Source organism: Urocampus carinirostris, chromosome 12 (assembly GCF_059441175.1).
Source record: "Urocampus carinirostris isolate Australia breed hairy pipefish chromosome 12, RoL_Ucar_1.0, whole genome shotgun sequence".
In the NCBI taxonomy this organism is placed as follows: Eukaryota; Metazoa; Chordata; class Actinopteri; order Syngnathiformes; family Syngnathidae; genus Urocampus; species Urocampus carinirostris.
Genome location: NC_142360.1, coordinates 2,376,942 through 2,404,543, shown reverse-complemented (window position 1 = coordinate 2,404,543; position 27,602 = coordinate 2,376,942). Strand labels below are relative to the sequence as shown.

The 27,602-nt window shown below is 38.5% G+C and overlaps 1 protein-coding gene across 7 annotated transcripts in view; it reads left to right on the top strand.

Moving 5' to 3' along the window:
• The first annotated feature begins 328 nt into the window (after nt 1-328).
• Nucleotides 329-27,602, top strand: part of mfn1b (mitofusin 1b) — a 49,136-nt gene continuing 21,862 nt past the window's right edge. Inside the window, exons 1-15 of one of the 7 annotated variants that reach the window (XM_088349015.1) lie at nt 391-419; nt 1,965-2,077; nt 4,744-4,896; nt 8,037-8,172; nt 8,698-8,860; nt 8,939-9,063; nt 10,214-10,322; nt 11,270-11,377; nt 15,443-15,596; nt 15,969-16,036; nt 18,196-18,317; nt 21,025-21,151; nt 21,226-21,330; nt 21,400-21,502; nt 23,440-23,666. In XM_088349015.1, the coding sequence (XP_088205141.1) occupies nt 4,749-4,896; nt 8,037-8,172; nt 8,698-8,860; nt 8,939-9,063; nt 10,214-10,322; nt 11,270-11,377; nt 15,443-15,596; nt 15,969-16,036; nt 18,196-18,317; nt 21,025-21,151; nt 21,226-21,330; nt 21,400-21,502; nt 23,440-23,666 (1,695 nt within the window). In that variant the 5' untranslated portion in view covers nt 391-419; nt 1,965-2,077; nt 4,744-4,748. The other 6 variants (XM_088349014.1, XM_088349012.1, XM_088349013.1 and 3 more) reach the window with 6 other exon arrangements.

Sequence of the window (27,602 nt, the reverse complement as noted above, 5' to 3'; positions counted from 1 at the left end):
AATGTTGACCGCGCACTTATGGACTAAATCATGAGTAACATTGAATATTAAACAATACACCAAAGTATATCAGTAGCTTGTCCTAAAGTATTTTTAAAAGCTTTCCACTGGCATTCTAACTTCAATAACCTGAAATTATAGCATTTAGTTGTGGTGTGTCACCCCGAAATTTCAAGTGGCCCCATTTGGCCACCACTATGAAACATTTCTGGAAGCGTCACTGACTATTTGTGTCGTCATCGCGTCTCATAATAACCTAAAAGAGTTGGTTGGCTCAATCATTTGCTCTTTGATTGGTTATTATTTTCGTCACTTACGTCAAGCTGGTATAAGACCGAAGTTGATTGTTACAAGCTTCACGTTAACAATTCAGAAACACATCTCGTCTGAATCACTGAGAAGTTGTTGGATGGAATTGTGTAGGGAAAGTAGTTTTTATTTATTTTTCAAATTCAGATTTTTAACGACTTATTATTTTCAAAGTGGAATCAACACAAGTCGGAAAACAATTTTCTTTTATTGTGAAAATCTAGTAGTCTAGTTTCCTGGAACATAACGCTTGACGATACGTGAAAATAACAGAAGGTTAACCAGATTGGAAGGAGGGAATAATAACAAACGCGTTTAAAAAGGAGGAATTTAAGATTTTATTTTTATAAGAAGAGGACGGTGGTTGTTTCAAGTGGTAATAAAACACCAAATTTGCTTCGGTATTTTTTTTACGATTCCTGCTTATTTTGCAGTGAAATGCTAACTAAGCGGCTAGCTAACCAAAGCGCGCATACGTTAGCCACTCCAAACATTTTTATCTTAAATAATAAATAAAATATTTTTTCGTCGGTCAAATTGATTTAAATGGTGGAAAATGTCGTGTCGATATGAGCTGCTCTTGTTTACGTCTCCTCGTAGTAACTGGTCTTAATAAAGTAACAGGTCGCGTGCGTTCTCGTCATGTGCGGAAAAAGTGTGTGATAAGACGTTAAAAGGACGCCAATATCACTGCTAAAAGACGTATTCGGGTAAAAGTTGACAGTTATAACATGTCTTAAGGGGAGATTCATTTTGAGGATCTATTGACACTAACAAAGGTGTAAAAATGGCAGACAAAATGTTAAAACGTCTTGTTGCCGATATGCTTGGCTGTTAAGATGGTTGTTCAAACCTCACATTGTGTTTGCTGTTAAACGTCATATTGAAATATAATATTGTGAATGTGCTTGATTGCTGTTGAGATTGTCAAGAGGGGTTGTTCAAACCTCGCACTGTTGTCTGTTATTAGTGTCAATAAATTTGTTCAAATCCCCAAAAAATTAACAATAACTCGCTCTGAAACAAATATTTTCTACAGCATTCCGGTTATGTACAGTTTTTACTTTAGATGCTCTCTGCTTTCTTCTAAAACAGTTATGCAGCAAAAATATTTTATTTGCAGAATAAGTATTTTATCGCAGAAAAGTACGTAATTCATTTTTGTACTGTCGAAGGTTTTGCATAATACTGTTTACTTATTTACTTGACTTCATTGCCATAACTTTGGGGGGGGGGGGGGGGGGGGGGTTTAAGGGTTATTGATCTATCTTCGTTATTCATTATCCATTATCCGTTATCGGTCAGTTCATAATACGCTACAAAGCCTAGGAGCCGGGACACTTACTCTCAGCCAAAAGGCCAACGAAGGAATTTTTTTTAGCTCTCTCGTTGTCTGTTTTAAGTGCAAATACTGGTTCAAGGGCAATATCTCGGGTTTGTACAGTTTTTACTGTAGATGCTCGCGACTTAACTCTAAAACTGTTATGAAATGAAATGAAATGATCTGCATTTATATAGCGCTTTTCAAGTCAATGACTTCCCAAAGCGCTTTACATTGTGCTTCACATTTCCCAATAACGGCCGTGATGTGTGCAGCCATGTAAGGCGCTAACCTGCTTATTGGGGGTAATTGAGGGTTCAATGTCTTACCCAAGGACACTTCGACATGTAACACGGACAAGCCGGGATTCGAACTGGGATCCCTTAATCCTAAAACGATCGCTCTACCTCCTGAGCTACTGCCGTAGAAGTGTTTTATTGCAAAAAGGTTATTTACTTTATTCATTTCTGTGCTGTTAAAGGCTTTACATTGTACTGTTTACTTTTTTACACTTGATTACATACCCATAACGTTGTGCAATGGATGATTTTTCAATTGTCACTTTGTTACAATTTTAAGTGCAATATCCCGTTTCAAGTGCAATATCCTGGTTGTGTATATTTTATATTTCAGATGTAAATACTTAGTATTAGAGGTGAACACATTAGATATTTTTCTATTCACGAGTCTTTATATTGTATTTTTCTGCCAACTGGAGTTCAACCATAATCTTGTTGTAGAAACCCAATAATAGTAAAGGTGGTTCTGATTCACAGTAGACCCCTGGGATACGACAGGTGAAATCGAATAGTACCTTATATCAATTTACATATGCGTTTCGAACCCCAGAGAAAAACATTAAAATAACAATATAATTTATCAATAACTATACATGTGAAGGAAAAATAAAATTTATTTACCATTGCATGGCTTAAAACGGTACATTGGAGTACCGTGTGGATGCAAAGGGGAAGAGAAGATAGAAACTGTGGATTAATATAAAACTGATTCTGAAACATCCACTAGTGTGGATTGTCATACCCTTAGAATATCTCCCTGCTTTAATTTCCTCCCTATTTTTTAGTAATAGTTCTGATCATTGATTTGTTACGGCCAACTTGTGCCTTCTTTGCATGTCTTAATAATCGAATGTTTTGTTTTCATGGTTATCAGGTTTTTTCTCTTCTCATTTGGCATTTTTGCAACTTTTGGGACCCATAGCAAATCAAGATAGTTCAGAAAAGTTCAATTGAAACCAAAATCCAATGTACAAAAGACGTTTGGTGGAATATTGTATTCCTCTGTGCAGGGTCAGTATTGTGAACTGTACATACAGGGCCTAGTATTTGCCTTTCCCAGAACATTTTGTCATTTTGCCACATTTCAGGTTTCAAACTTCAGGCTGAAAAATGTTTATTTGTATAGCCCTTAATCACAAGGAGTCTCGAAGGGCTGCACAGACCACAGATTATTGCAAGCTAAAGACTATTATTACACCATCCCCTGATCTAAAACCTACACGTGGCCAAGAAAAACTCAAAAACCTCAACATGAGGAAAATGACATCCTTGAGAAGGGTCCGCACATGAGCTAGTGCCGCTTCCAGGATGACCAGGCTCCAAACGATGTTGGAATAACAATACACAGATATTGTCAACATGAAATATAGGTCACTCAAAAGCTATAAAATATAAGTGTGTTTTAAGCCTAGATTTAAACAGTTCCACTGAGGTTGCAGATCGAATCTCAGGGGGCAGAGCATTCCACGGCACTTGGGGCCGAATGAAAAACGCTCTTGAACCTGCAGAGCTCTTCTTGGCTCTTGGGATCACTAGTAGACTATCATTATCAGAGCAAAGGACCTGGACCGGAACATAAGGGGAACTTAAATCTGAAATATTTGGGGGAGCAAGTCTATTTCTAATCAAGAACACACCAGGCAGGTCCAGGATAAAGTTATATAAATATGTAACGCAGGAATGGGATATAAGACGATTTCACAACATTTACAAATTATCCATAGCACTGTGCAAGCAATATAAAATGTAAAAATGGAGAGAGCATAAAACGACTGCAAACCTATCTAGATCTGTCAGTTCCTCTAAAGTTGTGGCCCATTCAAGGGGGAAATTCATTTAGGGAAGCAACCAAGAGGCCTATGATCACATTATTAGCCTCCAAGCATACACAGCTGAATTTGGATGATCTGTGCATCAGTCAACTCTGCAAAAATCTGCCTTTTATGGAAGTGTGGCAAGAACAAGGCCTTTTCTGAAATAGCCCCGTTTGGCATTTGCAAGAAGCCACATGGAAGACAGAAATAACATGTCGAAGAAGGTGCACTGGCTAGATGAGACCAAAATAGAACTTTTAGGGCTATGGCAAAGTGTTACGTTTGACGTAAGAGTAATACTGGACATCACCCTAAAACTCCATTCCCACTGTCAAATATGGTGATGGCAGCATCATCCTCTGGGATTGCTTTTCCTCACAAGTTACTTGGAAGATGGTTAGAGTTGATGGGAAGCTGGATGGAGCCAAACACATGGCGATTCTGGGAGAAAATCTGTTGGAGTTGCAAGAGATCCGAGAATAGGGCGCAGGCTCCCCTTTCAACAGGAAAATGATCCTAAACAAAGCAAAATTTTCAACGGAACCTCAATCTTATAGAACATTGTGGTGAAAGCTGAAAAATGCTGTGCACAAACGATCACCATTAAACCTCAGGGATCTTGAGCTGTTTTGTAAGGAAGAATGGGCAACTGATTCTGTTGTACAAAACTAATGTACAAAACTTAGACACACCCAAAACAATTTAGCTGTGATCGCCGCAAAAGAAGGTTGCGCAAAGTATTAACTCAAAGGGGGACAACAACTTTGGAACTCCTACTTTTCAATTTTACATTTTTTTTTAGCACTGTATAAAATATTGGATACATTTGGGTTTCTTTACTTGATTTGGGTCTCACATTTTGTGGATTCTAAGAAAATATTTTGAGATTATTATAAGTTTGAAGCCTGAAATATGGCAATATGTTATTCTCGGGGGCCATTACTTTTGCAAGGCACTCTACGTTGGCCTTTTAATGATCCTTGTTTTTTTTGTCTTTTAGTCGCCATGGCCGCGGCCCCCCCACCCCGACGCTCAGACTCGGTCCGAGGAGAGTTCTCCCCCTTGAAGCACTTTGTGGTGGCCAAGAAGACCATCAGCGAACTTTTCGAGCAGCTTCTCATCTACGTGACGGAGACTAGCAATTTTGTGGAAAGTGAGTCAGACTTTTAAACAAAATATGCTGGCGATTTGAGGTCCTCCGAAAACAACGATCATCGAGATCAAAATCAATGAAATCGATTTAATAAATTATGTCATTCTATTCGGAAAAACTACTATATTACTCTACATAAAATGTTTACACTTTGAAAACTATTCATTTTTAAATGTTAGTTATTTTTTTTTTAACATCACAATGACTCCCAAGAATGTAATTATTTTTCTCGTTTTTACTTTCAAAAAAGGTGACAACACGGTAAAATGAGGTTATTCTATATTAAGACATGAATACAACTTACCGTTTTCATATGGGATTTATAAAATGTAAAATTAAATATTTTGATTTAGGTAATTAGTAAATTGTGCTATTTTTTCTATTACCGTATTTTCCGCACTATAAGGCGCACCGTGTTATAGGGCACACCCCCAAAAAAATAGTTTTTGGTCCTATATTTTCCATACATAAGGCGCACCGGATTATAAGGCGCTACAATGGGAACGTCGACAAAACAGTCAGATAGTTCAGTCAAACTTGTTACCCCCTTAACACTCCAAAAGCTTGCAAAGAAGCAAATACGTGTCTCAGACATGTACGGAAACAGTGTCTGTACGATGTCACCAATCACTCAAATGCATCGTTCCAAATATCATCCAGAAGGTTAAAGTCTTGGGATTCAAGAAATGCCAAACATTTCTTAGTTTCCATTTTATTTTTTGCTGGCAACTGTGTGGACAGTAAAGTAAGAATTTTATTGTGCAGGGAAACGGGGTTCTTTACTGTGCATATGACAATAAACACTTTGAATTGAATTTAGTTTAAAAATAGACTCATCACAGAAACATCAAGATCGTTCTAAAACAAGATACTGGGAAAATATAAAGCTGCATAGCTCACCTAAGTTCGCTTGCAGCCATCACGTTCAATAATGATACATAACCATGGTCTTCTTACAACCGTGAGTGTAGTAAATACAGGAGGGTAAAATATTTACAAACACAGAATAGTAAAAAATGTTTTCTCTATGCCGTAGTGCAACCCAACGTGTGATTCACATTCATCTTTGTTGGCCAATTGCAGGCTTTTCTTTCGCACCTTTAGCCTATGCGAGCCTGTAAATGATAAAAAGGATCCGCCCCCTTTACCTCCGAATAACTTTAGCCAATAGTGACTGATTCAAATGATGATAGACACATTGGTTAGGAAATGAAACGCCGGTATATAAATCCCAGCATACACCGCGGACTACTTCGCCTTTGGGGGAAAATCTAGTCGGCGGCTGCTTGCCTTAGTTGCAAGACTTTGCGACTTAATATTGATCCATATATAAGGCGCACTGTATTATAAGGCGCATGGTCAGCTTTTGAAAAAAATAAAGGCTTCTAGGTGCGCCTTATAGTGCGGAAAATACGGTATATATCTTTAATTGAAAATTATGTAATTATGTAATTTATATATTTTCCACCATACAGTGTTCATTTTACCTCTGAAAAGTGATGGGTCCCGGGAACTCGCATGCTCAAAAATCTATGGGTCCCCAAAATTTAGTGTTATCGGGGGTTGAAATTGTAAATCGGCGACAAATATATTATATAAACCCATATATTCATTCAGTTTTAATCAACACAGTTTATTGGTAATACAAATCAGTTATCACTTCAAGATTTTTCAGTTCAAAACAATATTGTACATTATACAAAATAATATTGCTGAAATAATTATATTAATCTATATTTTCATTCAGTTTTAATCATCACAGTTTATTGGTAATACAAAGCAGTTATCACTTCAAATTTTTCAGTTCACAATATTGTACATTATACAAAATAATATTGCTGATATATTAATCTATATATTCATGCAGTTTTAATCATCACAGTTAATTGCTAATACAAAGCAAGTTATCACTTCTGATTTTGCAGTTCATATATTCTTCGTAGTTTGCTGTCCCACCACAGTTGTAATGCCTTCTAAAGGTCCAATCCATTTAATCCTTTGTAACCAGGATTATAATTTAGTCCATTTTGGCAGAAAAGTCCTTTTCTTGCTAGGAGTATTCCTTTCTTTATGTTCTTTCGTCGAATAGTTCACTTCGACACACGTGTTTTCCTGCCTCCGCGATCTTCCGAATAATTTCTCCGCAGTTTTTTCAAGCCGGAATTATTGCGTTGTTATCACTTTCTGCATTATGTTTCGATTTATTTCTGACACTGAAGAAATTACCAATTTTGTGTTGATTTTCACCTTCCCTCGACAACAAGCACCACAACAATGACGTCATCTCGAAGCAACGAGATCTCGTTTGCCGAGATCGGCGTGCAGACGAAAACTCGAACCGCGAGACTAAAACAACAATAGCGGATCTGCCTGACAAAAAGTTTGGAGTGCGGTTAATCTTTGTAAAAAAAGAAGTAATGACGATTTTGTGTCAAAAAGGTTGCGTCCCGAGGACGCACCTTGATTTGAGACTATGCGTCCCCAGCAAAAATGATGCGGGCAAACGAGAACACTGCAAAGACAATTCACATAATTGGTGGATCATTATACTCATTTTTTTTTCTCTTTACTTTATTTGTAGCAATGTAAAGTGGTGCTTTTAAGTAACGGATATTTTAAATGATTAGAAAAACAATAATTTAGATCACGATATTTACAAAACATTTGGTAAGTAAATCAATACTCCCAAAAAAATAATGTTATATTTTGAAAAGTGTTCATTTTAAAATGTTGAATAATAATATTCGTAATAAATAAAGTTAAATGTATACAAATAGAGATGTGCAGTGTATAGTATCAATTTTTAAAATCTTGTATGGTTTGTGCATATTTATTTTCTTTTTCATTTAAAAAAAAGTTACTAACAAAATGAATTTATGGAGATGCCACAAATTTAATTCGTTTAGTGTTTATTACATGTTTGTCAGAAAATTGTATTTGAAGAGTGATTGTTTATTTTCTTGCGCTTTCGTCTCACAATCTTTTGATTTTATCTTCTTGGTACAGGAGCATTGATATTCATCTGAGGAAATTTAAATTTTTGGTTTCTAACATTAAATTAAGTTTTTCCAAAATTCTGAAATTATTGTAGGGCAGATGGCACATGTTTAAGTGAGATTTGTGTCGTTAATATTTCCCAGAAACACGTGGGAACAATGCTTTGGGGAAAATGGCCAGTCTGGATCAGAAGTTGGAGATCCAAGCCTATGCGGAGAAACTTGCCGTCATCAAGGAGGTGCTGGCCCGGAGACATATGAAGGTGGCCTTTTTTGGGAGGTAAATATCATGAATGGAAGGCAGAGAACTTTTAAACAGAACAGCTAAACCCGGACTAAACAGAGGTCTGTATCATAGAATCTTATACCAAAACTACCAGATTTTATACTGTCACAATCTGTTAAGAAATTGTAATTCCTTGTCTTCAGGACCCACAAAGAATGTCCGAACCGATTTTATTTTTATCACTGAAAGAATATAGCCATAGCTCATTTCTATCTCAGTCTTGCACAGTTCTCGTTTAGATTTTTGTGATTCCTTGCTATCTGGACTTCCCATAAACAATATCAAAAGTGATTGTTTTTTATCTTTTAAAAGATAATAGCCAGAATCTGCCCGTTTTATCTCAGGCAAACACAGAGGTGTTGATTCATGCTTTTGTCTCCTCTTGTTTAAATGACTGTAAAATCTTACTTTCTCCAAAAAGAATGCCCAAAGCAATGTTTTTTTCTTTGGATCTGATTTGTAAAAGTGGCTGTAGGTCCATGTGTTTTTTTTTTTCATTCGCGAATCGTGTACTTCCAGAACAAGTAACGGAAAAAGCACAGTGGTCAACGCCATGCTAAGAGATCGAGTGCTGCCCAGCGGTATCGGTCACACAACAAACTGCTTCCTGAGCGTAGAAGGGACCGATGAGGACAAGGCCTACCTCAAAACAGAGGGCTCAGATGAGGAGAAGAGTATTAAGGTACTTGAATGTTTTGTTTCGTTCCGAAAGGTTGGAATTCCAGTGCTAATATGTTCATTTTGTTTCTAAACCCTGCAGACGGTCAACCAGTTGGCTCACGCCCTCCACATGGACGAGAGTTTGGACGCTGGCTGCCTCGTTCGCATATTTTGGCCCAAGACCAAGTGTGCCCTGCTTCGAGATGATCTGGTGCTTGTAGACAGGTATATGGTAGTAAAATTATACTTTTTCTCATTTAAACTGATAGCAATGCGTTTTTTTGTGTATTTTATTGCTTAACACACTCCTTTCTTGTCTTGCTACAATGAACCTGATTTAAATTTTTTTCTAAGTCACTTTAAAATAACAGCGTGTAATAATTAAAGATCACTAGTTGTCAGCGTAGCTGTTAGTATAGCTTTTGAAGAAGAGACTACGGAAGCCCAAAGGATACCATTTGGCAAAACTAAGAAGCCTACTGCCATAATATTTGAAATAAGGAATGAATAAACTTAGCAACAGCAACAGGACATGAAAGCTGGTTTTAATCCCCGACAGTTACAATTAAAGACAGGGTGAGCTGGATACACCCACAGCAGCTCATAAGAGCCAATAGCTTGATTTATTCAGAGCTGGTGGAAGTGGTTAGTTTTAGTGGGTAGCGGTACAAGCTACTAAAAGGCCAGTAAAAGATTGCAAGAGCCAGCTTTGGTTACACGGAGTGGCTAAAAATAACCACAGTGGCTCTAAGAGTGCCATAGCCCGCTGCCAGCCGGGTAACAAGAGTGGCTAGAGAAGGAGCCAGTGGAAAAAAAGGGATTGTGCCAAAATCATAGGATATGGCGATCTTTCCTCGCATGACCAGCTGTGGAAGGAGAGTCACACTGAAGGAGTACCTTACAATAGCGGCGAGTCATAGCCTGCAGCCAAGTGGCTAAAATTAGTTGCCAGAGAAGGACACAGTGGAAAAAAAGATAACTGACGGGAATAGGTGACATCACATGCTGGGCTTAGCTGTGGAAAGTATTGGCCGTTAAGTGCTAAAAAGTGTTAATTGTTGCTAAAAAGAAATAAAGGGTATTGGTTGAGGCCCTTGTCCAAATAAACAGTAAGTAAAGGAAATTTCTTTTTTTTTATTTGCAACCCTAGCTCTTACTGTAGTTTTAATTCCATGCGCCTTTTAGCCCAGTGCGCCACATATATGAAACATATATTACAAAAGACTATGGTTTTGCGGTAAGCCTTCTAATGCGGAAAATACGGTACATGTGTTTTTGCTGTTTCATGTAAATGAACAAAGTATTTTTACACCACTGGGGGTCGCTGTGTAATACGATTTAAAACAATGGCTACTAACCTGTGTTTGTTTGCCAGTCCGGGGACGGACGTCACATCCAGGTTGGACGGCTGGATTGACAAGTTTTGTCTGGACGCTGACGTTTTTGTGTTAGTCGCCAACTCTGAATCGACACTTATGAACACGGTAACAACACTTTTGCTCACATTTGAAACTTAACGAACGATACCCTCACTGCATTCAGGCTTAGAGGTAATCAGGCCTAAAAAATCCAGCCCTACCTGGCCCGCAGGTATTAAAACTGGAGCCTGACCAATTGACTTAGTTGAGGGACCGGGCCCGAAGCAAACCCGAATTTTCACATTTTATTTTTGAGGACTCGGGAGAAGGAAGGGAGATTTTGGCCTACTCCAAATTTTACGTTTATTACATGTTTATCCTTGAGTGCAATGTGTAATCTCACACACGTTTTTTTAATGACAAAGACATAGTTTTTACTATTGTTTTCCACTTATTCTTTTCACTTAAGCATTTAATATAGACAAATTTAGATAATGATTAACGTATTTTCCCAACCTAATTCGCCCCGGAGTCGCACCAGCCATATGGATAACAAAGTAGGACGAAACATAAGTGGTACTTAAGTATAATTCACTTTTTTTTCTAGAAATGTAGTTGACATGATCACTCTCAACTCTTAGGAAGGTAGCATTAAGCTCTTCTTAGTTGTTTTCACAAATGTTAAAATGATCACACAGGCATAGAGCGCCCTCCTACGGTTAGTTGTGAAAATAACATGTGAAATGAGATGGTTTCCCTTAAACAAATAAATGGGTTGTAGGGGCACCATATCCTGTGGTGTGTCTTGGGCAAGTACAGCCTGCTGGTGCCCATCCCTCTCCAGGCCAACTGAAAATTTCACACAATTCCCTCCAGAATATTTGGCATAATTTATACTCACTTTATCGGAAAATAATGCCACTTTTTCAAAACCTCTTCTATATACCATTGAAGGACAATTTAGATAATGAACTAACACATGAAAAATGCTCACCTGATTCTGTCATTTTTCCCATGTATTAATTGTCCCCCCTTAAATCAACTGTATTCACCTTTTTTCTATCGACATGTAGGAGAAGCACTTCTTCCATAAGGTCAACGAACGCTTGTCCAAACCTAACATCTTCATCCTCAACAATCGCTGGGATGCATCTGCAAACGAGCCTGAATACATGGAACATGTGAGTTTGTTTGGTCAGATGCAGAGATTGATTCTAATTTTATATTACTTTCTTTTACTACCTTTCATATTTAAAATGAAAAAATAAACTTTGGATCAAATTATCACAAGTTCCTGCCAATCACAAGTGCTTGGACTGTCACCTCAATTTCAAGTGTGGGATTTTAACCTATATTTAAGAAAAATGGAAACCCCCAAATAACTTTTCAGGGAATTCACCCCTTCCAATATCACTAACGTCTACCTTCATTTTGGACGCTTTATGACTACAAACTTGACCAATTCACACTATATCTTGGACAAGTACTCACTCTGACATCTTATATACATATAATATAAATATATATATATATATATATATATATATATATAGGACAGCACGGCGGAGCAGTGGTTAGCGCGTGTGCAGCACAGTTCTGAGGTCATGAGATCGATATATACTAGACTGTCTCAGAAAATTAGAATATTGTGATAAAGTTCTTTATTTTCTGTAATACAATTAAAAAAACAAAAATGTCATACATTCTGGATTCATTACACATCAACTGAACTATTTCAAGCCTTTTATTATTTGAATATTGCTGATTTTGGCTTACAGCTGAAAAAAACTCAAAAATCCTATCTCAAAATATTAGAATACTTCCTCAGACCAAGTAAAATAAATAATTTTATAACAGCAAAACTAAATCAAACATTTGAAAATGTTCATTGATGCACTCAGTACTTGGTGGGGAATCCTTTTGCACGGATTACTGCGTCAATCCGGCGTGGCATGGAGGCAATCAGCCTGTGGCATTGCTGAGGTGTTATTGATGCCCAGGATGCTTCGATAGCGGCCTTCAGCTCATTTGCATTTGTAGGTCTGGTGTCTTTCATCTTCTTCTTAACTATACCCCACAAATTCTCGATGGGGTTCAGGTCAGGGGAATTAGCAGGCCAATCAAGGACAGTGATGCCATGGTCAGTGCACCAGTTACTGGTGGTTTTGGCACTGTGGGCAGGTGCCAGATCATGCTGGAAAATGAAATACTCATCTCCATAGAGCTTTTCAGCAGATGGAAGCATGTAGTGCTCTAAAATCTCTTGGTACACAGTTGCATTTACTCTGGACTTGATGAAACACAGTGGACCAACACCAGCAGCTGACATGGCTCCCCAAACCATTGCTGACTGTGGGAACTTCACACTGGATTTCAAGCAACTTGGATTTTGCTCTTCTCCAGCCTTTCTCCAGACTCTGGCGCCTTGACTTCCAAATGAAATGCAAAACTTGCTTTCGTCTGAAAAGAGGACTTTGGACCACTCTGCAACTGTCCAGTGCTTCTTCTCCATAGCCCAAGTCAGACGCTTCTTCCGTTGTCTTGAGTTCAGAAGTGGCTTGACCATGGGAATACGGCTATTGTAGCCCATTTCCCGGACACGTCTGTGAACTGTGGCTTTTGATACCTGGACTCCAGCTTCAGCCCACTGTCTTTGAAGGTCCCTCAAATTCTGGAAGCGGGTCTTCTTCACAATTTTGTTAAGGCTGCGGTCATCTCTCTTGGTTGTGCAGCGTTTCTGGCCACATTTTTCCCTTCCAACAGACTTTTTGTGGATATGCTTTGAAACTGCACTCTGTGAACAGCCTGCTCTTTGAGAAATTTCTTTTTGTGTCTTACCCTCCTGATGGAGGGTATCAATGATGGTCCTCAGATCAGCAGTCTTCCCCATACTTGTGATTTAGTTTACTGAACCAAGCTGAGTGTTTTTAAGGCTCAGGAAACCCTCGCAAGGTGTTTCGGGTTAATTAGATGATTCAGGTGATTAGTTGAATAGCCTACTTGTATACTTTTTCATGATATTCTAATATTTTGAGATAGGATTTTTGAGTTTTCTTAAGCTGTAAGCCAAATTCACCAATATTAAAATAATAAAAGGCTCGAAATAGTTCAGTTGATGTGTAATGAATCCAGAATGTATGACATTTTTGTTTTTTTAATTGCATCACAGAAAATAAAGAACTTTATCACAATATTCTAATTTTCTGAGACAGTCCAGTATATATAGGACAGCACGGTGGAGCAGTGGTTAGCGCGTGTGCAGCACAGTTCTGAGGTCATGAGATCGAACCTTCTGTGTGGAGTTTGCATGTTCTCTCCGTGCTTGCATGGGTTTCCTCCAGGCTCTCTGGTTTCCTCCCACATTCCAAAAACATGCATGTCAGGCTAATTGGCCAGTTCAAATTGTCCCTAGGTGTGAATGAGCGAGTGAGTTGTCTGACTCTGTGCCCTGCGACTGGCTGGCAATCGGTTCAGGGTGTCCCCTGCCCACAGCCTGAAAATAGCTGGGATGGGCTCCAGCACCTCCGCGACCCTACTAAGGATTAGCGGTGCAGTTAATGGAATGGAAGTCTCACCGACTAGTCACCGACTTCTAAAATGATTGGTCAAATAATTGGACAATCATTACTTTGTTCTCAAATAGCATAGCGTTGATTAAATTATGTGGCAAATAATAAAGAAAAGTTGATACAAAGAAAAATACAGCGGCCCCTCCCTAATTCACGCTTCAGTTGTCGCTGGTTCATTCCACGTATTTTGAAATTACGGTAATTAATTTTGTCCTTGTTGTCATTGATATCTTTGTGTTGTGCACCGTGTTAAGCTGGGACAGATTCGGGAAGGCGCTCTGTATTGGGTGGGTGAGTTTTTCCTGTGTGCGCGACTGTGATAGCCATGTGTGATTGTGTCTGTGGCTGCAATAGGCTGGTGTATGCTCTGAGTCAGACAGTGGGCGGGTGCTGCTTTTAGTGGCTCGTTGCATTGAAAAGGAATTCATCAATTTAAACGGACTCCGAGAAAAGTCAGAAGAGTGTAACTAAATAATGATCACCAGCGGGGGGCTCCATGGATTATATTGGGATTCTGAAACGAATTGGTCAGCATCTGGGAGAAGGCAAGAGCGGTGCTGCTGGTTCTGCCTACTGCTAACGGCTAGGCTAGTAACTCTCCAAAGCCACTGCTGCGGACCCTGTATCCTTCCAACGCCAGGTCCATTAGCCATGAAATAAATGACCTGGAGCTACAACTCGCGGGATATATTTGGGATGGTTTTATCTTAATAATCTCAAAAATTTGTCTCCGTTCGACGACACCCGGTGCTAGTGCGCTGGCCAGCCGCTCTCTAAAATGCTTTCTTGCACTGAAATGTGAAGCCCTCCAATCTTGTTTCACCTTTGTATAATGACAGTAAAACTGTTTTTGATTTTATGTGGTGTGTGATTATTTGTAGATCTGTAATTGTTATTTTGTTACAGTCGTATACTTTCAGTCGGTAATGAGGTCATCTCGGGGTACTACGTCGCAGATTTTCCCTCCATTAACCGTAAAAACCGAGGGCAATCTCCACACCTTTTATTGAACATAGAGTGAATTTGTATAAAAATTAGATGAAAATAAAAATTCTATCTTCCAAACGAATAAGACACAGTGATCAGTCAGTAGAGTCATAAATCCATGAATAAACCTCTCTCCACTTTTTAGGGACAGGCAAAAAAAACCATCAAGTAAACATTTTTATCTCTGACAACTGACAATTTTTTGTCCTTACCATTTTAACAACTGATGTTTGGCAACGCTCAAGCTATTGTAAAATTTAAGCGTATAAAATGTACAATGCATGTCATTAAAATTGTATTGGGTTGAATGTTACTTGAATCTTCCATGCTTTCGTTCAATGTTCCAACTGTTCTCTTGAAATATTCGTGCATCACCGAAGTACTGCCATGATACACAAGGTCTGCTTTGCAAACTTTGCAAGCAAGTCTTTTCAATTGCTGTATATAAGCTAAAATGATCCCAAACTTTAGAAGTTTTGTTACACATACTTGATGTTGACGCTGCAGTTACTATATGATTATGTTTCCGATCGATGCACGGGTGTCTCTCTGCAGAAATTATTTTCATTTAGAGACACTGATTTCCATTGTCGACTGATACTGTTAGCGATTTTTGTTGACAATTCGACTGATCGTTGCAGCCCTAGTCACTATTCGTTCTGACTGTAAAATGTAACTCTTATTTTCCAGGTAAGGAAGCAGCACACAGATAGATGTGTGAACTTTCTGGTGGAAGAGCTTAAAGTAGTGGACCGCGAGCAGGCACCCACCCGCATTTTCTTTGTCTCCGCAAAAGAAGTGCTGAATTCCCGCATGCAGCGGGCGCAGGGCATGCCCGATACAGGTGATCCTTCGGGGCTTTGCAACAAATGTGTGAGTTCACAATAAAACAAATCTGTAATCGCAGAATAAAGTAAAACGTGGAGTTTTCACACTGCATTAAGCTGAGCACAAAAGCAAAAAAATATATTTTTACCTTCTTGGTAAGCCTCATAGAAAAAGGCCTTAACAAAGGGCCCTAAAAACATTTTATTCGAGATTGTAACGTGAAAAAAATCGGATGATTGGACAACTTGCTGTTGATGTCATATGGGGTGAAAAATGCTGCAACGAGGGGCTAAAAAAAACATTGCATTCCACATGGTAACGTGAAAACCTCCAGGCCTCTTCTGTAAGGTCAAAAACTGGACACCAATGTATTAATTTTGTCCCCTAGGTGGTGCCCTTGCTGAGGGCTTCCTGGAGAGACTTCAAGAGTTTCAGAACTTTGAAAGGAGGTTTGAGGTTTGTTTGCATGCATGTATAAAGTTATTACAAGAAGGGAAGAAAAGTATTCTATTGAGTAGATTATTTACGATATAGACCTGCTATAGTGAATTATAGTCTAATTCCTAAAAACTTTAACAGAAATTGAGACAAATATTGTTTCCAAAATGACACTTTGTTTCAGCGAGTCTTTTCATGTCAAGCAGGCTTGCGCAATCTTCGTCTTCGCTGTGATTTTTTTTTCCATCAAGCGGCGTCTTCAGTGTTGAAGTCTAGATTCACTAATGCGAGGGCATTCGCTTATTGACTTTTCATTTTGCTCCTGCTTTATACTTCCTATTCGGTTATGATTTATTTTACAGCAGCCAAAGGGTGTTGTTTGGTTACTTTGAGTGTCGGTAATTTGTTATCGTCCTTTGCTTTTTAGTACTCATTCTTGGTTGCACGACATAAAAAAGCAACATCTAGGTGTCAAATAATACACGCTGTCCCTTTAATGACGGTGACATCAATCCAATGCAATGTTTATAATTACTCAAGGAACACTTTTATTAGGCTAGCAAATCCCTTAAAACATTTGTGAAAGCATTTATAATTCACAAAATTATCTAAGAAATATATTGAAATGTAATAATGTTTAAAAAATCTTAAACAAGTTCATTTTGACAGTCAATAAATTAAAAATTAGATATAAACTTTTTTTATTTAAACATGTCAAATGCACAAACAAAATCAATCAAATAAAATACAGTATGCTGAAGCCATATGCCACTTGTGGGAGGTGGCTAGAGTTAAGAGCACTATCACATTCACCTAACTTTTTGTTCTCAGCTCAGGGATGCTGCTGGAAATGTGAATTTCCCTTAGGGGATGAATAAAGTATCTATCTATCTATCTATCTATCTATCTATCTATCTATCTATCTATCTATCTATCTATCTATCTATCTATCTATCTATCTATCTATCTATCTATCTATCTATCTATCTATCTATCTATCTATCTATCTATCTATCTATCTATCTATCTATCTATCTATCTATCTATCTATCTATCTAACATTCATTCTCCTTTTCGCTTTCCAACCTGACACCGAAAATTGAGCCCAAAGCACAACAAGGGTTGAGTTGCTGTGCCATTCAACCTTTCATCAGCAGAGATGCCCGACTGCATTCACTGCTAAAATAAATTTGTGAATTAATAATTCTATTGTATAATTTCATTTTCAATAAGATTTATTCTATATTATTTCCCTTTATTCTTTGAATATACTATCCCTGCTGTTGAGCTGCCTTCAATGTGGAGTTGTGGAAAATGTAGGGCAAGAAGTGGAGAATTTATTTAAATTTCAAATAAAAATAAGTGGGAAAAGAACAAAACAACAAAATATTTTAGTCTATACTACTTAAAAAATAAATTCAATCAGCAAGCTGAAAACTATATTTTTATGGAGAACGGTGGCCACTAAGGTAGACTGGGAACATAAGTGACACCAAAACCATTTTTTTTCGTTTGTAATACTTTTTGAAAAAAAAACTTTGTTTTGATAGAAATATATAAAAAAATTATGTTTACATTATTTGTATCTGCACAATGATTTTATGAAAATGTATTATAAAGAGTAGGGGTTCCTGTGGACTCTAGGGAAAAGAGCTGCACCAAAACAACAACATTATTTTGTTAGTCCTACTTTAATCAGTGGGTTGGAAAAAAAACTAATCAGTGGGTTGGATTAAAATATAGTAAAATGCATGGTAAAAATTATTTAAAAAATTACATTTACATGATTTGAATGTATTATGAAAATACTGTATATTTTAATGGAGAAGGGGCCACTATGGGACAAGGGTGACCCTAGAACAAATTTTTTTTCACATGTTTTTCAGGGGCCTGCGGGCTGTATTTTTCCCATATTTTTTGCATTCCTTTTCATTGCCTAAATATTTGTGTTGCATTTTTCTCATTTTGCTGACACTTCACCACCACGTTACTGTGATTTTGCCAATTTGGGTGGGGCATGAAATGCGAGATACAACCTCTGCTGCTGTCCTTTCACACATTTTGCTTTCATTAAGTTGAAACAGCAACAGACAAGTGTGTCTCATCCTCCTCCCTGCTATTTTGCCCTTCTCCCGGAAAACGTCACGATAACGCTAGTGTGTGTTATGGCCTCGCAGGAGTGTATCTCGCAGTCAGCAGTGAAAACAAAGTTTGAGCAGCACACTATCAGGGCCAAACAGATCACAGAAAAAGTCCAGTGCATCATGGACAGCATCAACATCGAGGCAGCGGAGAAGCGGTGAGTCCCACACCGGGGGGGAGGAAAGAGGGCAGCGTGAAATTTCAGAGGTAGGAACAATGATTTTTGATTGAGAGTGGGTATGTTTACATGCAATTGATAATTTGATTGGAAATATTGCCAGTGCTGTAATTCCTCATTTATTGTAGTTAATGGGAACCAGAACCCCTGCTGTATGCAAAAAGATGCGCAGAGTAGCTCTCAGCAATAGTCATCTGGGGATAATGGATTGCAGCAAGACAGGTGTTGTTTGTTTTAGGCGGGAAGAACTGAAATGAGCTTCTACAGATGACAAAAATTTGCTCTCGGGCCCTGCATTCAGCAATAGTTGACTGGGGATAATGGATCAGGGCCGCAAAGGTGGCTGAAAGAATTTCAAAATGGAGCTGCCACATGCAATACAAATTTGCTCTAGACCCCAGCTCATAGAAATTGTTGACTGGGGATTACGAAACGCGGCCATAAGAATACTATTCATTTTAGGCCGAAACAAAGGACAAAAAAACCTGCCACCTACAACACAAATTTGGTTTATTAACCCCCACGCTCAGCAATAGTCAAGTGGGGATAATAGATAAGGGCCTTATGATTGCAGTTCACTTTTTGGTGGACAGAACGCCAAAAAAAGAGCTACGAGGTCCCACAAAAATGCACTTGGTCAGCCCCTGCTTGCAGCTACATTAGGCTGGGGATAAAGTATCGGGGCTGCACGGCTGCTGTTCATTCTAGGCAGAAACAACAGGAAAAAAAGGCACACTTTAACGGGCCGAACCTAGAAAAAGAGTCAAAATGAAATAATGGATCGCTGCCAAAACCATGCATTTCATTTTAAGCGAGGCCAGAACTGCATCCCTCCTGATAAAGGGGCTTTCTGCCAGTCACCGCTTTTAGCAATATGGTGTTGTGGATAATGGATCGCGGTCACAGTAAAATGATTTAATTCTTGGTGGACAAAACACCAAAAAGAGCCCCCAGGTCTGACAAAATGTGCACCGCCAGTCCCCACTCACAGCAATGGTTAACTGGGGATAATGGATCGTGGCCACTGGATGCTGTTTATTTAAGACTGAAAGAATTGAATAAACAGCCAGCATGACACAAATATGCTCTATTGGCCTCAGCTGACCAAAAACTAAAAATGTGCTCTTAGCAATAGGTTACTGGCAGTAATGGATCTCTGCCACTAACGTTGATTTCCCTCGAGGCAGGCCAGAATTGGATTGCTCTAAAAAAACGTGCCTTCAGTCAGTCTCCGCTTGCATATTGATCAGGGACAACGGAACGGCAATGAAGAGCCACCTGGCCTGACTTAAATGCGCTCTACTTGCCACCGATTGCATCAATACTTGTTTAGAAGATGGTGGATCGTGGAAAATTCCCCAACTGGCATTGCATTGAGGTGTGAAGTAGCAAGTGATAACAGTACTTGCATTGCTATGTATAGGGTTGGTTTGTCTCCTGACATTTAAATGTTGTTTGTCTCTTGGCGTCTAAATGATTTAGAGGTAAGATCAGGCCTAAAAAAAATCCAGCCTGACTCGATCCAGGCTTATGGGTATTAAAGCCCAGCCCAGCTTGAACCTGAACAAATAACCGAGCATTAAGCAAACCCAAATCTTAATATTTTATTTGCGTGGACTCTGACGGAGAAGAGCTTCTCTTTTGCATCGTTTTTTTTCTTTTTTTTTCTTTTCTAAATTATCCAACTGTCATTGTTCTTTGTTTCTTTTTTGGGTGGAAATCACGATAGATTCTGTAAAGAACAACACTGTATGGATTACAGACGTTGCACTACTTACGAACGAAATAGGTTCCGGACAATCGTAATTTGTTCGTAAGTTGCTATATTTTGTATGGAATGTATTTTTAAGGTTTAATAAGTATGTTTAAGGCTTGTGTAAGTAACCTGTATTGTTTTGTACTAAAATATAAACATTTCCCAAAATAATGTGCTCTATAAAGATAAATAAAGTGAAATGTAACTTACTTTTGGAAGATGAGCTTCAAGAGTTAGGCGACTTCCTTCGCGGTAAAATGTGGCCAAAAAAAGCGATCCAATCATTTTCTCAACAGCATCAAGCTTCCATATTCCACTTTTATTTCAAGTGAAACGGCTCGCCTCTTCTTCACACTTTACAACAACCATATTGAATGAATGCGCGAAATATTAAACAGTAAAAATGTCAAAATTCTTAGTGCGCTGGAGATATAGCATGTTTACACATAAACTAGGAAGAGGAAGCGGATTTCTTCTTCGGGTGGATGCTGGGTGACCTCTCACAGCGCCAAAAGCCAGTAGCGGCGGAAAAAAGCACTATGGAACTGTCCTGTACTCGGAAAAAGGTGAACACAATACACCATCTAACTTACAGCAATGTCCGGATATTTTTTGACATCCCGTAATTTTTTTCCGTATCTATGGTTTTTCGTAAGTCGAAATTTCATAAGTAGGGGAGTGTCTGTATTTAACATAAAAGAATGTCAGTGAGCGAGAAGCCTGGCCCGAACCTGAATGTAATGATTGACATTTTAGGCCCGACCCGGCCTAAAATTCGGGTCTTTCTTTGGTTGGGACTCGGGCTTAAAATCTCTCCTCGAAAATATTTAATTCGGATTACACTGGAAATCTGAATATTCCCGTTTCTAGTCGGATATTGCCTGCACACAAACATAGACAGTGTCTCAAATGTGTGGGATGTGAATTCAGAATAGCTGCGCTGGAGGACAGAGAATATCAAACAGACCGGCTGGACTTTGTGAGACATCAACTCACACTTTTGATTCAGGACATCAATAAGAAGATCAAGGCCATCAGTGATGACGTGGAGGCTAAGGTGAGCATGGACCAAAAAAATATTCACAAAACGATGCTCACCACAATACTCATCCACATGTGTTTTCACTTGAGGTGTCCACCGCCATGGGTGAGGAGATCTGCCGGCTTCATGTGATTGTGGATGAGTTCCACGCTGACTTCCACCCATCACCTCACGTCCTCAAGATTTATAAGTCTGTAAGTACGAGCACAAAATTGTATCCAACTAACATGAAAACAAAACAAAATATTTTTTGGGATTGCTAGGAGCTGCTGTTTCATGTAGAAGAGGGAATGGGCAAGAACTTGGCTTTCCGCTGCTCGGACGCTGTCAACGCTTCCGTCCAGTCCACTCAGAGATTCATGATTGGTACAGTAGATCCCCGGAATATGACATTACTCCGTATTGTGGTCCAATTTGGATGGTAATATTGTTGTATTGCGGGTATAAAAACCCATGTTATTTAGCTAATGCCTTCCAAACTTCCAGGAACCCAGGTAAAAGCATTAAAATTGTGGTATTCCCCATACCATATAGTCTCTGGCGGGTCGCCAGGGTTTAATTTGTCCATTAACTTGTATCATTCTTATTTTTTGAAATATATATAAATCTGAAGTTACTAGAAAATAACAAGATATCTCATTTAAAAAGAGCTCAAATGCCATGGTGTGGTCACTTGCACCCATTTAAATTTTTCTCTCTCACTTTTGGTTAATTTGTCTATTAGTTAATAGGCATGTTTTGGTCTTTGTCGTGCTACTTTGTTGAGCAGAAGGGAAGGGGGGTCAGGGGTGGGCAAAGCTGCGCATTGAGCACATGAACGGGTTGAGAGGAAAAAAATTAGTCTTAAGCTGGAAAAAAACATAGTTTGGACTCATCCATCCATTATCTGCACTGCTTATCCTCAGTAGGGTTGCGGGGGTGCTGGAGCCCATACCAGCTGTCTTCTGGCAGAGGGCAGGGGACACCCTGAACTCTGGTTGCCAGCTCGTCGCAGAGCACACAGAGACCGACAACTCACTTCCTCATTCACATCTAGGGACAATTTGGATCAGCCAATTAACCTAAAACGTGTGTTTTGGAATGTGGGACGAAATCGGAGTGCCCGAGGAAACCCACGCGAGCACGGGGAGTACATGCAAACTCCACACAGGAAGGTTTGATCCCATGACCTCAGAACTGTGCCGCACACGTGCTAACTACTGCACTGCCGTGCTGCCCATTATTTGGACTCATTTTAATTATGTAATTGGCTCAAAAGCAGAATGTTCCTAAATGCTAATATTCAGAAGTTTTATATTATTTTTGTTTTACACATTTTAATTTCTGTTTTTGTGTCTTTTTACAGAGGTTCTGTGTTGTTGCAGCATACATTGGTTAAGTTGAATTGTAAACAGCTAAAAGTTCTTGCATTAGTTTGTTTTATAGCACCAAAAGCTAATACCTTTTTTTTTATTTTGTTGTATAGTTTTTTGTAATCCTTATAAATTGTGTATGCTGTATCAAAAATTTTGTACATGAAGAAAGAAAAAAAAGTTTTTTGGTCTTGATCGTCTTGTCTTGCTGTTGTATTTCTAAGGTTTGTATAACCAGGGAATTGCAATCATTAATAAGGGGAGCAATTGGCTGAGGTTTACAGGTATGAAATAACTTCCTGTAAACCATTGAAGAAGAATCGGCATCCTGTCATACCAGCAATAGCAAAAGCAGCAATACTTCCATTTAATTTTGTACTTTACAAAAAACCGTATTACATTTAATTAAATTCCAAACTTATATAGGTGATTCGGTCTGTTTGCCTTGCCGATATCCTCAAATAGTACAGTATTGGCATCAGAACCACACTAGTTATTTTTAGTGTAATTTGATGGCAAGCAGTAATTTTATGCGGCTCATTTCTCGTTTACCATGCTTTTTGGGTGTGACTTGTTTGCCGTGTCATTTATTGCCTTTCGTAACTTGTGTATTTGTGATTCAATAGTTTTCTCAAGCACATGTTCATCATAGATCTAGCTTTTTGATCTGTTGTAAAAAGATTGATGTGTCTGAAATTAAAAATGTACAAAATTTTCTTCCGGGAGAGCATGCCCTTGGACACCCCTAGACTGTCCACCCACAAAGGTCTCTCAAAATTCTATGGGAAACACTGTTGTATGTATATTGTATTTTCCAGACTCCAAGGCGCACCTAAAAACCCAAAATTGCCTAGAAATTTGAAAGTGTTACTTTGCACACGTTACTCCTAACACAGACTGTGATGATACTCAACATTACGCATATCTTATTTTGATATCCTCTGTCAACAGAAAGCATGCTGCCCCTTCTGCCTTTCGCCAGCCAGAACCAAATCCACATGCTGGTCCCCAACAGGAAGCTGGACCTGAGTTACGACCTCAACTGCGCCTCGCTGTGCAGCGACTTCCAGGAAGACATCCAATTCCGTTTTTCTTTCGGCTGGACGGCGCTGATGCACCGATTTCTGGGGTCCGTTAACGCTGAGAGGGCCCTGAAACTGGTGGACCAAAAACTGCAGGTATCTTTGTCAGAGTTCTTCTAAATTTGGGGGGGGAAATCGGTTATTTTTCACACACAAATAAGACGGCTCATGCATCTGAGCTGTCTTCCAGTAATCAGCAGAGTAACTGCAATATTCATCATTATGTTTCAAAAAATGTAATATTTTTTGAGATGTAAATATCAAGAAAGTAAATGATTAAGGTAAATTGAATGAAAGAGTATTAATGTTGAAGATCAAAGATTCATTCTTCCAAATCTTATAATTTCCTTGATGTTATTCCTGGCCGGCTTCGCGTTTATTGCCATAGCCGTTGCCACTTTTTGTTGTTGGTCACTGCTACGTGTGGGACAATATGCCTATGTCATGATTTGATTGGATCACGATACTAAGGTGCCGTTTCGATTCCGATCACGATTTTTGATAATTGCCAAATATTGTGATTCGGTATAATTGATCAGGGCTGCAACTAACGATTATTTTAATAATCGTTTACTCTGACGATCATTTTTTTCGATTAATTGATGTATCGGATTAAAAAAATTGTGCACAAAACAGATTATTCTACAATATTTAACAATAAAAGAATCAAACAAATGTCTATACACCTGCAAATACAGTGAAAAAATAAGCATTTGAACACCCTGCTCTGTTGCTATTTCTCCCATTTAAAAATCATGGAGGGGGTCTGAAATTTTCATCGTATGTGCATGTCCACTGTGAGAGAAATCAACCAAAAGAAAAAAATCTAAAAATCACAATGCATAAAAAGTATTTGAACACCTTTGTATCATCTAGAATTCTGACACTGAAAGACCTGTTAGTCCGCCCATTAGAAGTCCACCTGCACTCCATGTGTCATCCTGAATCAGATGCACCTGTTTGAGGTCGTTAGCTGCATAAAGAACACCTGTCCACCCCATACAATCAGTAAGACTTTAACCTGTAACATAGCGAAGACCAAAGAGAAATAAAATGAAATGATCTGCATTTATATAGCGCTTTTCAAGTCAATGAAGACTTCTCAAAGCACTTTACAATGTGCTGCACATTTACCCATTTACACACACACTCACACACCAATAGCGGCCGTGCAGCCATGCAAGGCGTCAACCTGCTTATTGGGGGCATTAGGGCTTCAGTGTCTTACCCAAGGACACTTCGACATGTAACACAGAGGAGCCGGGATTCGAACTGCGATCTCTTGATCCCAAGACGAGCAATCATTAGAAAATGGAAGAAGCTAAACATGAATGTCAATCTCAATCGTAATGGAGCCCCATGCAAGATTTTACCTCATGGGGTCTCAATGATTCTAAGAAAGGTAAGGAATCAGCCCGGAACTACGCAACAGGAGTTGGTCAATGACCAGAAAAGAGCTGGGACCACCGTTTCCAAGGTTACTACTGTAGGTAATACACTAAGACATCATTATTTGAAATCAGGCATGGGACGAAAGGTTCTCCTGCTTAAACCAGCACATGTCAAGGCCCGTCTTAAGTTTGCATATGACCATTTGGATGAGCCAGAGGAGTCATGGGAGAAAGTTTTGTGGTCAGATGACACCAAACTATAACTTTTTGGTCATAATTCTATTAGCATGTTTGGAGGGAGAACCATGCGGAGTACAATCCGTAGAACACCATCCCTACTGTGAAGCATGGGGGTAGTCGTATCATGCTTTGGGGGTGTTTTTTTGCACATAGGACAGGACAAATGCACTGCATTAAAGAGAGGATGACCGGGGCTCTGTATTGTGAGATTTTGGAGAACAACGTCCTTGCCTAAGTCAGCATTGAATGAATGAAACTTATTTCGAACATGACAAAACAAAAACAGAACAACAAATTTAAAGTGGGAAGAAGCATATGCTTATTAAATCCTACCCCTTTGACTTCATTAATAATTGTGTCCCACAGTCAGCTCTTCTGTGTATTTACAAACAAGTAACCTCTCGAATATGCATATTTACATTGGCTCTGTGGATACACAGTCTCTTCAATATAATCATCACCATGACTACTTCCATCCCTGTTTTTATACTACCAGATTAATTTAATTTTACTCCTCTATTAACTCTATAACGCTAGTAATCACCTAATATCATTCAGTCACCAATAATAATAATGACAGTTATAATAATAATAATTATTATTATATTAATATAACAATAATAATGTTGATTTGCTTATATTTACCTTTTGCAATATCATTCAGATGCCATTTTCTTCCTCTCTGTACTTTGCCATTATTTTTTTTTTTTTGTGTATGGATTCGTAGAGGTGAATACATGGACATTGTTTGAGCTCATCCTATAATTTGTTTCCAGAGTTCAACTCCACATACAGACACACACATACTTTTCCTGGTAGTTCTCACCGGTTGGATTTTAAAGTTACTACATCCCCTCAAGTCATAGGTTCCTTCTTTTTGTGTGAATAATTTTTGTATGTTCTCTGGCAGTATATCTTAGTTTACTTTGAATAGTAGTTGGGAAGTGGAAAATTCCACTAGATCAGTTTATGTAAAATTTGGGCTGAGGAAATAGAATATTGGTATTATCACAGTATCCTACCTTGTGTATAATTCTTATTGCTCGTTTTTGGAGTGCAGAAAGTTGATGGCGTGAACCTTTGTAATTATTGCCCCAGACTTCTCATAGTACGTTAAGTGTGGCAAAACTAAAGAACAATATAATAAGTAGAGGGCATTATAATTCAAAAATAATTTGGCTTTATTAATAATTGAAATACTTTTAGATACCTTAGTTTCTATGTGTCTGATGTGTGTTTTCCAATTTAATTTGCTGTCTATTGTAATTTAAAAAAAAATGTAATTTCTGATACTATGTCTATGGCAACACCATCCATTTTCACCACCGGGGCTAGATTTGCCTTGTGATTACTGAAGAATATCGCTTTAGTTTTATTTAAATTTAAAGATAATTTATTTATATCCAACCATGTTTTTAGGGTAAGTATTTCAATATTAATATTTATTAATAAATTGATATAATTAGCTTTGGAAGAGAAAATGTTAGTGGAATCTGCAAATATGACTAATTTTAATCGTTTGGAAACATTGAATATATATCGTTACTATATAAATTAAAAAGCTTTGGACCTAGGACAGAACCCTGTGGTACTCCACAACAAATGTCCAAGTATCTAGACGTCAACTCTCCCATTTTTACATATTGTTGCCTCCCATTCAAATAGCTTTCAATGCATCCCAAGGCCACTCCCCTGATGCCATATTGTTCCAGTTTTTTGAATAGTAACTTATTATTAATAGTATCAAATGCTTTTTTTAAACCAATAAATATACCAGCTGTGTATGTCTTCTTTTCGATGCTACTGGTAATTTCTTCTACCGCATCAATAACTGCCATTGTTGTTGATCTGTTTGCTCTAAAACCATATTGACCTTTATTAATTCATTTATGCTTATTTATAAATTTCTCTAGATAGATAGATAGATAGATAGATAGATACTTTATTCATCCCCTAAGGGAAATTCACATTTCCAGCAGCATCCCTGAGCTGAGAACAATACAATAATAAAGCCAAAAGAAAACAATATACAAATACCCAGTGTGACGTGCAAATGCCCACTTTAGCATGTTATATAGATTAACTAAATAGTGCTACACAGAACACATAATGCAGTAAGATCCAATGTAGGTGGTGTGGTTTAATGTGGGCCTTTACTCTGCCGGGTGGAGTTAAAGAGCCTCATGGCATGAGGAAGAAAAGAACTCTTCAGTCTGTCCGTAGTACAAGACAGTGACAGCAGTCTGTCACTGAAACTGCTCTTCTGTCCGGAGATAATGCTGTGAAGCGGATGCGATGGATTGTCCATGATTGACCTCAGCTTTTTCAGTGCCTGTCTCTCAGCTGCTGTTGTTAGGCTGTCCAGCTCTTTGCCCACAACAGAGCTCGCTTTCCTAGCCAG